This window comes from Oncorhynchus kisutch, linkage group LG14, assembly GCF_002021735.2.
Source record: "Oncorhynchus kisutch isolate 150728-3 linkage group LG14, Okis_V2, whole genome shotgun sequence".
Taxonomy (NCBI): Eukaryota; Metazoa; Chordata; class Actinopteri; order Salmoniformes; family Salmonidae; genus Oncorhynchus; species Oncorhynchus kisutch.
Genome location: NC_034187.2, coordinates 69,624,983 through 69,639,339, shown reverse-complemented (window position 1 = coordinate 69,639,339; position 14,357 = coordinate 69,624,983). Strand labels below are relative to the sequence as shown.

The window sequence follows — 14,357 nt, the reverse complement described above, 5'->3', positions numbered from 1 at the left end:
ACCGTAGCTGGCAATTGGCTTGGGGGCCAATCATACTGACCAACACAAGTGGGTAGCGAGTCGTTCCATTGGGCCAGGGTGTCAGGGACGGTCTCACAGCGGATGGCGGTGGAACCGTGCAGGACGTATCCAGGGTTACACTCAAACAGGACCGAGGCACCCATGGCGAAGTCGTTCCCGATCCGTTTGCCGAAGCGAGGCTCAGGGACTGAACTGCACTGGGTGGCACTGGTCCTTGGGACAGCTGTGGATAGGATAGGAGGTGTCAGTAAAGCAATGGAAGAAGAAGCAGCAGCAGGGGGAGAAAAACTTCAAATGAGATATACCCAATCTCTCACCATAGACTTTCAGCTAGCTGGCTAGCTAGCTAACATGACATTTGATAATGGGTTCTGAGGTAGGATATAACATCAATGCAAAACCACGTCTGAGACAGACCAGCACCATGGTGTTCTTAGGCTTTGTAAGAGCAGAGGAGAGCGTGTGTCTGTTACCTTCATCATCTGCCCCTGAGCGCTCAGAAAAACTATTACACACTTGAATACTGAAGGCAGGGTTATCACATAAACAAGAACCGTCTGACTGAATCTGTAATTTGTGTAAAAGTCTGGTGGTGTTCTATTTAAACAGAACATTGAAATTGGGATTACATTTTGAGAAGAGCAATAACTGAGCTATTGAGTGGGATTTAAGTTAGCAGGCCTAGCTCACAATTGCAAGAACAAATTAATGAGTCCAAAAATGAGGGAGGAAGGACGGAAGGGAGGCAGGGAGGCAGAGAGGCAGGGAGGGAGGCAGGGAGTTGTTGGGATCCGTCCAGGAGTTAGGCTTAGCATGTGTCAGGGGGGAATGAGACTTCTACACTGGAAGATGCTGCTGCAAGATGGGACCCTATTCCCTATATATTGCACTACTATTGACCAAGGCCCATAGAGCTCTGTTCAAAAGTAGTGCTCTATGTAGGGAATAGAGTGCCATCTGGCACGCAAAATTACTCTGAGGGGAAATGTGGAATGTGTACAATTTGCAAAAGTTCTAAGAAGTTTGATCATTCTAAGCTTTTTGGGGATATGTGAAGCATCTTGCTGAGCAGGACACCTCTGCGCTTGGGATAGTGCTGAACAGACAGGTTTTTGGGGCCAGGCAACGTCATCAACAGATAGCTAGCTGACAGAAACATGTACATGTACCCCTCCTGCTTCTGCACACTAGTGATGACTGTATGTACTCTATGGAAGTGTGTGATGTTCTAAATGTCAGGCATGTAAAAATAATTGTAATTTACAGACCTGCATTACTCTGGAGAGCCCTCTGTACCAACATATCAATAAAGGTCCAGTTATTTCACTCCCTGTCAGAGTCACACATTCCAATATGTATTACAAGTGGAGGTACTGAATTCAAAGGATCCTAATGTTTATACAGTCATTTCGAACACATAGTGACAGTGGAGTGTAGGCAATCCTTACATGCTAAACTCAATCCATGCCTCTGGCTTGGCTGGGGTTGGATGAAAGCGACTTGCATGATTCATTTGAATAATGTCATGACAGAGCTGAAATACCCAATATTGGAAGACAGAAAGGGCTTAGTTTTGTATGTATGTTGCCAAAATTAGTATAGCCTCCGAGTCATAAGGATGTCCTAATTAAATTGCAATGTCCATACTGTGAGATGCCTAAGACGGCGCTACAGGGAGACAGGACGGACAGCTGATCGTCCTCGTAGTGGCAGACCATGTCTAACAACACCTGCACAGGATCGGTACATCCGAACTTCACACCTGCGGGACAGGTACATGATGGCAACAACAACTGCCCGAGTTACACCAGGAACGCACAATCCCTCCATCAGTGGTCAGACTGTCCGCAATAGGCTGAGAGAGGCTGGACTGAGGGCTTGTAGGCCTGTTGTAAGGCAGGTCCTCACCAGACATCACTGGCAACAACGTCGCCTATGGGCACAAACCCACCGTCACTGGATCAGACAGGACTGGCAAAAAGTGCTCTTCCCTTTTGTCTCACCAGTTTTGTCTCACTCGTTGTTTTGTCTCACCAGGGGTGATGGTCAGATTCACGTTTATCGTCGAAGGAATGAGAGTTACACCAAGGCCTGTACTCTGGAGCGGGATCGATTTGGAGATGGAGAGTCTGCCATGGTCTGGGGCGGTGTGTCACAGCATCATCGGACTGAGCTTGTTGTCATTGCAGGTTACAGGGAAGACATCCTCCTCCCTCATGTGGTACCCTTCCTGCAGGCTCATCCTAACATGACCCTCCAGCATGACAATGCCACCAGCCATACTGCTCGTTCTGTGCGTTCTGTACTGCAAGACAGGAATGTCAGTGTTCTGCCATGGCCAGCAAAGAGCCCGGATCTCAATCCCATTGAGCACGTCTGGGACCTGTTGGATCGGAGGGTGAGGGCTAGAGCCATTCCCCCCAGAAATGTCTGGGAACTTGCAGGTGCCTTGGTGGAAGAGTGGAAGAGTGGGGTAACATCTCACAGCAAAAACTGGCAAATCTGGTGCAGTCCATGAGGAGGAGATGCACTGCAGTACTTAATGCAGCTGGTGGCCACACCAGATACTGACTGTTACTTTTTGATTTTGACACCCCCTTTGTTCAGGGACACATTATTCCATTTCTGTCAGTCACATGTCGGTGGAACTTGTTCTGTTTATGTCTCAGTTGTTGAATCTTGTTATGTTCATACAAATATTTACACATGTTAAGTTTGCTTAAAATAAATGCAGTTGACAGTGAGAGGGTGTTTATTTTTTTGCTGAGTTTATCTATGGAAGACAAACCTTGGTAGACAAAGTGAAAGCCCTTAGCAGTCTCCGGGCCGACCGTGGTGAACTTTATGGTTATCTGGTTGCCCGTGCTCAAGGGTAGAGACTCTCCTGAAGAAAAAAAAACGGATTTCAATGATCAATCAAACACAACTTACAACTCCACCATACACAAACATTTCACAGGATGAAAGGTTATTCTTCTGATTGATGTGCAGGTTGGCTGTCCAACAACTGATGATCCGACCCAGTTAAAGATAAATGTATCAGACTCCATTGGTTTAATCAATCATGTTGATCTGATCTGGCGTTGTTTAACTCTGATGCCTGTTGTGCTGAACTAATCAGCTGTTAGTTCAACGTTATACTTGAACAGAACATTAAGAGTCAACAAGGGATTCATGCTTTAATAGAAGGCCTTATTGATTGCCAACGGACCACTTTCATTCCACCTAGTCGTCTTCCTCTTCTTCTTCTTCTTCTTCTTCTTCTTCTTCACAGTCTCCCTGGAACTTTGGTGGTCTTATCCCCGATAGAAACGGGGGAAATGTACAGCCTTTTATTAGCACTTACCTCTTTGTTAAGAGCATCTCATAAGGTGCTGCTGTTTACATGGTACAGACCACGTAATTTTCCCTCCGTCATATACACACACAAGCAAGCAAGCAACGTACACACATGCACACACACACCAACGCACACACGCACGGCTCAATAGCTCAGCGTGACTGAGGGTATGGACCCAAGGGGAACAGATGCTTTGCTGATAAATGCTTTGTATGGAGACTAAAGTGATACTGAATAAACAGGTCCAATATGTGACTAATGTATTGTCTCTTGGGATGTGGCTATAAAGCATTCTTGTACAATAACCCAGCCCAGAACCCCGAACAGCAAGCACAGTGACAAAAAGGAAAATCTCCAGAACAAAGTTAAGTGGCGCTTTCACTGACGTGTCTGTCGTTGTGTTGTGTTGCTCTTTGTATTACCTGAGTGGGAGCCAGAGAGAGAAGACAGGAGTGGAGACTGCTGCGTAGGCCCATCATAAATGTCCACAACGTCATTGAGTGATGTCTGGAACAAGACAAATTGCCCAAACAGCACTAAAAGAGAGAAAGAGAGAAAAGAGAAAGAAGTCTTTAACTAATTCAAATGCTAACAAAAAAGCTAGCACCATTGTGTTAACACAATTCATAATTTCACACCAAGCTATCAAAATAGAAACAAGAACGTTACTAGTTGTCACAGGTGTACTGGCTGTTTAGAAAATGCATGAGAGCTAAATTGTGACATCTATTTTAAGCATAGTCTCAGTGGATGGTAGGTACTAAAGCATGGCAAAATAGATCACAATGTGTCATTATACAATTACTGTTTTGTCAACTGCTCCTCCTCTCTTTGGCAATGAGCATATTGAGCTGCTTTAAAAAAAATTACATTGTGCTAATAACATCACAAAAGTACATCATTATTCTTCATTACAACAGCAGTGGGCGTAAAACTGTGGCAGGGAATCCCTGAGGTAACTGCACTGTATGTTTATTTAAATCTTTTAATTGGAAACCTCTCTGAGAGTCTCTTAGTGTTCTGAGCAAAGCCGCATTACACTGGTGCACACTGTGGGCTTCCTCTCAACTGTACACAGTAACACAGAAATATCCTTATTTACCCTCCCTAACCACTTTGATGGCGTCATTGTGAAAGCAGAAAACTCTTTACCCAGCCAAGTCATTAGCATAACAAAACTCTACTGTATTTGCCCTAAATTGTTACGAAATGACAATTTGCGATTTGATGATTTGATGCTGAGACTACTTCTTCTCGGGAGAAACCGTATGGTGTAAGTCAGTTAGTTGCTGATTTCTCTAACTTCACGTTCCCACTGACCCAAATTCTCTTTGGTTTCCAAGAAGTAAGCCCAATGATGGATGCCCAGTTGGACATTTCCAGTAACTTTTGATTTTGAAATTAGGAGATCCAAATCACATGTGTAATCACTTAATATATGAGATTAGGGTGAGCACTTATGACACTCACTTGCACCATCTTGCCCTACTAACTGTCTATTAGGGAGTCAGTTAATCATTTTACTACCATGGGCTAAATCAGGGTCACACAGAGGGTTTCACACAGATGTACATCAAAGAAGACTGAAATATAACAAAATGGTTTGACATAGAAACACTGGATTTGAAGCAAAAATTAAATCAATAAAGTGGTATTACTTCATTATTAATTATCGGCCCCTTGAGGCCGATTTGGCCTTTTGACTGCAGGAAAGGGCTACGGATGCTAATGAATCTACAGTATCTATGCATCTACATAATAGTATGCTTATAGGACTGCTATGTTGTGATTAAGCCCAAAGCTTCTTTGGTTAGTGATGCACAAGGGATGGGTCATTACACCCCATGGCCATCCCAATAGCAAATATACTGTATTGAGGTCATACATACATCTTGCCTGATTCCCTTTGATTTCCTGCTTCGATGAAATGGTATCTTTACAATAACGGTCACCCTGGGAAACAGATTCGGGACCGTATGTATCATGCGTCCGAAAGTAGGAGGGCTGATTAAGGATCTGTTTAGCCTTTTTGATCGCAATGAATTACATTGCATGGAAGGGAGGGCTGATCCTAGATCAGCACTCCTCCTACTCTGAGATGCTGGATACATACAACCCTTGTCTAATACTATATACAGTTGCTTTTGAATTGCATCAATCCATACTTTTTACCAGAAAAGTTTTACAGATTTGAATCTGTATTTAAACAGAAATGTAGAAATTATGAGATTTGCCAGGATGTTTTACCCAAGTTAAGAGTAGTGCCTTTGAGTTGTATGCCTAAGTAGACAAGATGAGTGTGTGCGCGACTCCTCATGCATATATTTAGTCCAGGACAGGGAAAACACAAACACGCGCAATTGGGCATGTACCAACAAGGCCATTATTGATGGGCCTTTATTCATGATATGCTGAAGAGCCCCTGCACAGAGGCTACGTTCGAAATAGCACCTTCAATAACACAAGATGAGAGAAATGCTAACTATCACTGCAAACACGTCTATATCGCCTGAACGCACAATAAGAAGCATAGGCCAATAGTTTTGGTTAGGGAAGAGCATATGTAATTTTAACGTAGGCATAATAGCCTACGATCCAGTTTTAATTCCATTGTGTTTGGGGAGTGTGGGTTTATAGTGTGGGGAGAAGTCCAACAGCTTTGTGTTAAAATGTCAGTATTTGTAGCAGTCATGGTATTGTACTACTGTACACACACAGACCTCCCTCCCCAAACGCCATACCACTGGCAACCTCAGCCTCCCCACTCCAATACTGGGCCCATGTCAGGGGAAAAAGCTCAAACCTTCCCCAGGGAATGTGCTTTGTTGAACAGAACAGAGAGAACAGAGAGACCATGGTCCATTTACAGAGTACTGTGTCTGGGAGGGAGGCCGGGAGACTGACTTTCTCTTCAGCAGACACGTACTGTAGAGCGGCACAGCTTTATGTGTTGGAGCGATGCATGTTTTTGGGAAGTATTGTCCCAGATGCGACTTCAATAAATACCCAATATTTAATTGAAAATTCCTCTCGTCTTACGGCTTTGATATTAAAGCTCACTCTAATGTCTTGCAATGTAACAAGAAAATGTGCTTCCCTAATACCAAATAGACTAAAACAACTGTATGCCACGGAATCCGGAGAAGACCTGAGTACCAGTTTGACAACAGCTCACCCTATGGTTTGTGCCATCCTTCAGATTTCAGACCCAAACCTCCTAAAAGGAAGAGTAGGCCAACTTTCACATCTGTGTTAGCTCTTGCCATTATTACTTAGTTTAGTCAAGCTTATGTATCAGCATATTGGCCTTCGTCAGAGCCTTTGTGACCCATTCCTCATTTGAATAGGTTTCAGTGTGCACTCCAGGTAAGGACACCAGTTTTTCAGTAACAAATAACAATAACAAAGAAAGCTCCCTGCCACTTGTATTGGTAAACAGCTGAGGGATTGGGCTTGAGAAATGTACTCCCCTTCAAATTCATGGGCTATGGATAAAAAGACTGACCGTCCATGATATCAAAACCATGTTTTGAGGCTGTACAGTGCTTGTTTACGTTTACTTTGTTTACAAACATTGGAGTGAAACAAACGTATATTTTGGGTTCTGAACTAAACTCATGAGGCATTCATAAGTTCTATTCTTCAAGAATCAATGGGTACATATCATAAATGTGTAAGTCTGACAATGGATGTAGCAACTGCCTCAAAAAAAGAGTTCACATGAAAAATCTTAGACAGAACACTCACATGCTGAGCTGTACCACTCAAAGTCATGTTCATACACAGCCCAGATGTTTGGCTACAAAGCCAACTGCCTGACAAGCAGAGACAAGCTCCTCGTTGCACAAGCAGCTAGGGTGAACCCTGTCTTCCAGCCATGCTCTCTCACACACACGCACACACACACACATACATACAGTTAGCACTTCCAGAGCTAAGTGCTCCAGCGCAGTGCCCACAAGCAGAGGCTGCGTCCCAAACAGCACCCTATTCCCTAAGTATTGCACTCATTTTGAAGAACCCATAGGGCTAGTAGTAGGAGTAGGGTGTCATTTGGAACATAGCCTTAAACACCTAGCTCTAAACACCTAGCTCAGCACTATTTCAGGAAGTAGTTTCAACAAACAGACCTCCGCCACACGAGATTGCCCTTTACCAAACGCGTCTTGCTCACTTAACATGTTCTGACAGATGCTTCCGAGGTTATATGGAAATGAAACCGATGATTAATTCAGATTCCCTTTTCCGTCCTTTTTTTTAGGCGTTAAGATACCTCTCTAAAATAAAAGACCTTGCAGTTGCCGTTTTGTTTCTGGTTCGTTGTCTCCCCTGATGGTGCCTTGGTTGGAACAGATTTCCATTTCATCCGTTCTTTAAGGTACAGAGGGAGAGAGGGAGAGAGAGAAAAAGATGGAGACTTTTCTGAGATGAATGAGGACCTATAGCTGACTTTATCATGCTCAACAGCAGTGTCTACCACCACCAACGTGTGCACGCACGTATGCACACACACACACACACACACACACACACACACACACACACACACACACACACACACACACACACACACACACACACACACACACACAGCCAAGGTACAGTCGTGGAAATACCGAACAGAAGTGTTAAGGGCAGGCACAATACCCCATTGTACAAAGCATACCATTACCATCTGTAAGATGCAAAGTGTAAACATATGACTCAAGGTCGAACAGAAGCGCGACTTCTTTGGCTGAATTAATTATATTCAAATGCTATAACTTTCCCAGGTACAATATTGAATATCAAATGTTGACACTGAAATAATGTGTGCAATAGCCATCATGGCTTTCATTTAAAACCCTTTCAACCTCTAAAGTGCAAAATAAACACAATTAATGATGGGAGACATGAGAAAATCTCCTCTGTGCCAAAAGCTCCCAATCCAAGCATAAAACAGGGAATACATACAGTATTACTGCAATATAAACGCCTTGGCTTAATGCAATTCACTCTTCAATAACCTTGCAGCAGAAGGGAAGCTCTCTGAATGTCACACTGGACTAGAATCTCAGTCTGCAGTATTCATGAAATCAGTGGAATAGGGCCAATAATAATCAGGCGAGGGGCTGGGATCTTGAAAATGTCTAATATTGAAAGGAATTCATTATCTGGGACCTGCGTCCGTGGGATAAGCAGCTAGAGGACAAAAGGGTAATCACCCCAGCGTTGGTCCGTGCTGCCGTTGGGTGGCCTGCTGGTGTTCTGACTGTACAGCTAGATAGAGCTTCTGTACACACACACAGGGCCGTGGTACATATACCCCCCTCGCCAACCCATGCACACGCGCACATGCACAGACACACGCTCACACACACACAAACGCACAGACACACAAACACGCACCCAAACTACCGGTGCCCCAACGTGGTAGATATACATTACCAACAAGTTCTCATAGTTTCCCTTTGAAATTCCACGTATTATGGATATTTTTGATGCATTCATTCTGCATGGTTACTGGGTTAAAACAGAAACAACTCAAAGGTTAACAGTTTAGTACAAAATAATAAAAAATGTATCATCAAGTATTTTCACGGCTTGCTAGAGCACTGTGAACTGCAGTGGTACAGTGGTCTAAGCAGGGTGCTCTGGCTCCAGTTATCACGAGTTTGCGGCCAGTGGTGCATAATCGCAAAAACTACACATTTGTTAGTGCCGCGGAAGGCATGTATCAATATATATCAATATGGGGACCTTTTCAAACATCTGAAATCTAAGTCTAGTGATCAGGCTGAGCTATACCCCCTCGTCTAGCAGCATGTTTTCCCAGTCAGGACTCAGTCAGTCAGGACTCCTCAGTCAGTCAGGACTCAGTCGGTCAGGACTCAGTCGGTCAGGACTCAGTCGGTCAGGACTCAGTCCTCTAACTAGATGTCTATGGAGATAACACCTCAGTCAAGCCACAGGGATAAAAGGATGGTGAGACAAATAGCACCCATTTGGGATGCAACCTAGCTATTTGCCTCAAAGGGTTTCGTTTAGCAGGTGCATCCCTTTCCTGCAGTCAATGACCAAAATCTTTGGCCTCATGGGTTAAACGTTATTAATGTTTCATCATTTCATAATTAAAAACAACAAAAATCCAGTGATTCTATGTCAAACAGTTGTGTTATATTTCAGTCTTCTGAATTGTATATAAAGTGTAATATTGGAATGCAAACTCAAAATGTAATACATTTCAAATCTATATCTGACATGGTACAGGTGTTTTCTTTTTCTTGATCCCATAACCATGTGTGTGAGGTGTATACTTTTGTTTCAAAGTAGATGTGTTTAAGACTGCCAAAAAACACTCTGTGTGACCCTGACTTAGCCCACTGCAGTCTAACCCTTTACCCTAACCCTAATCCTAATTGTAACCCTAACCCTAAACCTAATCCCTGAATTTAAAATAGCCTTTTTCCTCATAGGGACGTGGAAAATGTCCCCACAAGGAAGACTTGTCCTTGTTTTACTATCCTTGTGGGGACTATTTTAGAATAGAAGAACCAACCCATTCACACACACACACACACACACACACACACACACACACACACACACACCGAACAATCCCCATCTGAACTCTTTGTTCTCCCACTTCAACATAGATATCAAACACAGAGTCCCATATGAGCCCTGGCTGGAGCGGGGTAATGCTTCGATCCAGGGGCTTCAGATCCATGCCTCCCCCTCCGGGCACCCCTCTACCTGGGGCAGGCTGCCACAGGACCTCCCTGGGCTGGAGCAGCCCTATCCTGGCGCCAGTGTCAGACAAGGCCCAGGCCCCGGCCTACACAGCCCATTAATCCTCATTCCCCTTGGTGCCCTCCATGGCTCACAGATAAATCCGGCTCTCTTTGTTGTGGATCAGGACAGCTCAGGGCTCGATGAATTCACAGGGCGAGAAACTTTGTCTGTGACACGCGCACATGCACACACACATTGGGTTCTGTCATCTCTCACCACTCCCAGTGTCACCTTGATTCATCTTCCGTTGTTTTTAACTGGTGAACTTGACTTTTTCTCAGACACCCTTGTCTCTTTCTGTTCTGTTCGTCACTATCCCTCCAAAGGGAATAATTCACAACATGAAACATTGGACATGAAGCGCTCTGTGAGTTTACTGACACTGCACCAATTAGTTGTGTACTCCGAATTATTCTTACACCTCTGAAGACTCTTCCTTGCCACTCAAAGGATTTAAAGTATTTTATCTGTGATGACTAAAATCAGCGTTATCTGGAGACTGTTTGATAATGGTAACACAGGGTGTTTACACCACTCAATGGGGAGCCTACTGTAGATCCAGAGCCACTGAGTCCAGGCTGAGACAAAGTGCCACCACTAACAGTTTGTAGATGTATGTAACATGCTGACCAGACCGGACACGTCGCGCGCGCCAACGAGTGTCTGCGTTGCCATGGGCTAAAATAGGACTCCTTTCTATTTCTGACGCAGATTGCGCTGAAAGTCCTGGCTCTCCCATCTCCTCATTGGTTTATAGAAGCAGGTACCCCCGTGCCATCTCCTCATTGGTTATACCCACGTGGGTGATTGAAAGACGAACTGTTTTGCCGGTCGTCGTGGTAATACTATGAAAGTGTAGATGCCAATCACCATATAAGTTCAAAGATGAAAAAGCCCAGAAGGAGGAGAGAAGACTAGAAACGATTTGGTTGGCCGTTTTATGTGTGGAATAATTGTCAGAGTAGAAGACCTTGTGCATTTCAGGTAAAATAACAACTCAATGTTTATATCCCAGGACAAATTAGCTAGCAACAGCAAGCTAGCTAAATAGGACAAATTAGCTAGCAAGTGCAAGCTAACTAGCTAAATTGCCATACATGTTTAATGCTTTTCGACCTGTCCCCAAAATAATGTCATTGGTTCAGAGTTTAAAAAATATTTTAACCTGCTTGTCGTGATCGCGTTTGGTGTAGGGGGACAAAATAAATGTATGCACGATGGCGCACGCACGCAGCCGGTTTGGGTTCCGTGTAACACGCCCACCTCACCATTGACACAGCAATATATTGAGATGCATTGTGTTTGTGCAGTGTGATCTGATTCAGTGATCCAGACATCATCAATAGACCATGCCCAGGCATGCTATGTGTTCCATCCTCAATCATTCTTCGCTAAATAACATTGTGTCCTAAGTGAGAGACACTATTCCCATTGTTCCATCATGCTGTACCATCAGACATGTACTTTAAGTGGTGGTGAGTGAGTTTGTGTGTTTGCCTGAGAGAGCGAGAAAAGAAAAAGGAGAGAGATCCCCCAATAGAATCCCCATCCTAAAGGGGGAGCTCAACCATTTCCAGGCCCAGTGACATGTAATAGGCTGTGGCGCCCTAAATGCCAGAACTGGACAAGAACCTGACACTCTTAGTAGACAAACACTTACCTGGAGGTGATAGCATTCCCTCCCAAATATGCCCCCCTAGACACAACAATGACAAAACAACCCCAAAAATGGGTCATAACTCCTGTAGCTCTGTCACACATTCTGTACATAGTCAATGGTAGGCTTCGAGGGGACTCTTACAGTAGGTACACCTACAGCTCATATCTTGGCATTAGTACTGTAGATTACTTTATCACTGACCTCAACCCAGAGTCTCTCAGAGTGTTCACTGTCAGCCGACTGACACCTCTATCAGATCACAGCAAAATCACAGTCTACTTGTACAGAGCAATTCTCAATCATGAGGCATAAATGCCAAAGGAACTGCATAATATTAAGAAATTCTATAGATGGAAGGAAATGAGTGTAGAAACCTACCAAACAACAATTAGGCAACAACAATTTCAAGCCCTTCTAGACAACTTCTAGACAACATTAGGGAAGGTGTAAACTTCGCAGTAGAAAACTTAAACAGTATATTTGACCTCACAGCTTTCCCTATCAAATATACAAATGTCAGGCAGACAACCTAAGAACAACAATGACAAATGGTTTGATGAAGATTGCAAAAACCTTATGAAAGAAATTGAGAAACATGTCCAACCAAAAACCTAGAGACCCAGAAAACCTGAGCCTATGCCTTCACTGTGGTGAATCACTAAAACAATAGAGAAATACACTACTGAAAAAGAAGGAACAGCATGTCACAAGCCAGCTCAATGTATTTGAAGAATACATAGAATCTAACCACTTCTGGGAAGATTGGAAAACACTAACCAAACAACAACACAAAGAGTTATCTATCAAAAACAGAGATGTATGGATTAACCACTTATCCAATCTGTTAGGCTCTATAACAAAGAACCAACAGCAAAAATACATATACATGATGAAATACAAATATTAGAACCAACTATTAAAGACTACCAGAACCCACTGGATTCTCCAATTACATGTAATTAACTATATGACAAAATACAAACCCTCCAACCCAAAAAGGTATGTGGTGTTGATGGTATCCTAAATGAAATTATAAATTATACAGAACACAAATTCCAATTGGCTATACTATTACTCTTTAACATCATCCTCAGCTCTGGCATCTTCCCAAATGTTTGGAACCAAGGACTGATCACCCCAATTCACAAAAGTAGAGACAAATTTGACCCCAATAACTATTGTTGTCACACCCTGATCTGTTTCACCTGTTTTTGTGATTGTCTCCACCCCCCTCCAGGTGTCGCCCATCTTCCCCACTATCCCCAATGTATTTATACCTGTGTTTTGTCTGTTGCCAGTTTGTTTTGTGTGTCAAGTCAACCAGCATTTTTGTTCTCAGCTCCTGCTTTTCCCAGTCTCTCTTATTCTTGCCCTCCTGGATTTGACCCTTGCCTGTCCTGACTCTGAGTTCACCTGCCTGACTACTCTGCCTGCCATCCTGTACCTTTGCCCCACCTCTGGATTGTTGACTTCTGCAAACCCTGACCCTGAGCCTGCCTGCCGTCCGATACCGTTGCCCCACCTCTGGTTACTGGCCACTGCCTGCCTTGACCTGTCTATTACCTGCCCCTGTAGGAATATTAAACCATTGTCAATTCAACGTGTCTGCATCTGGTTCTTACCTCGATTCCTGATAATCGTGGGATATATGTCAGCAGCAACCTTGGGAAAATCCTCTGCATTATCATTAACAGCAGACTCGTACATTTCCTCAGTGAAAACAATGTCCAAATGTCAAATTGGCTTTTTACCAAATTACCGTACAGCACACCCCGTATTCTCCCTGCACACCCTAATTTCCAAACAAACAAACAAAAATAAAGGCAAAGTCTTCTCATGTTTTGTTCATTTCAAAAAAGCGATCAACTCAATTTGGCATAAGAATCTGCTATACAAATGAATGGAAAGTGATGTTGGGGGAAAAACATACAACATTATAAAATTCATGTACACATTCATGTGCCGTTAACTAAAATTGGTAAAAAACACAAACATTTCTTTCCACAGGGCCGTGGGGTGAGACACAGATCCAGCTTGAGCCCCACCCTCTTCAACATAGGTATAAACTAAATGGCAAGGGCACTAGAACAGTCTGCAGCACCCGGCCTCACCCTACTAGAATCTGAAATGAAACGTCTACTGTTTGCTGATGATCTGATGCTTCTGTCCACAGCCAAGGAGTGCCTACAGCAGCACATAGATATTCTGCACAGATTCTGTCAGACCTGGGAACTGACAGTAAATCTCAGTAAGACAAAAATAATGGTGTTCCAAAAAAGGTACAGTTGCCAGGACCACAAACACAAATTCCATCTAGACACCGTTGCCATATAGCACACACAAAAAAAAATGTCCCTCGGCCTAAACATCATCGTCACAGGTAACTTCCTCAAAGCTGTGAACGATCTGAGAGACAAGGCAAGAAGGGCCTTCTACCTCATCAAAAGGAACATAAAATTTGACATACCATTTAAGATCTGACAAAAAATACTTGAATCAGATATAGAACCCATTGCCCTTTACGGTTGTGAAGTCTGGGGTCCGCTCACCAACCAAGAATTA

The 14,357-nt window shown here is 43.5% G+C and overlaps 1 protein-coding gene across 3 annotated transcripts in view; it reads right to left on the bottom strand.

Moving 5' to 3' along the window:
- Positions 1-14,357, bottom strand: part of LOC109904406 (CUB and sushi domain-containing protein 3) — a 657,725-nt gene that overhangs the window by 151,967 nt on the left and 491,401 nt on the right. For all 3 annotated transcript variants that reach the window (XR_004202892.1, XM_031788837.1, XM_031788836.1), the window contains 3 exons: positions 3,784-3,897; positions 2,810-2,905; positions 41-244 (listed from right to left, as the gene is read on the bottom strand). Coding sequence is in view for 2 of the 3 variants with exons in the window: in XM_031788837.1 (XP_031644697.1) it covers positions 41-244; positions 2,810-2,905; positions 3,784-3,897 (414 nt within the window). In the remaining variant the exon portion in view is untranslated. The remainder of the gene's footprint in view (positions 1-40; positions 245-2,809; positions 2,906-3,783; positions 3,898-14,357) is intronic.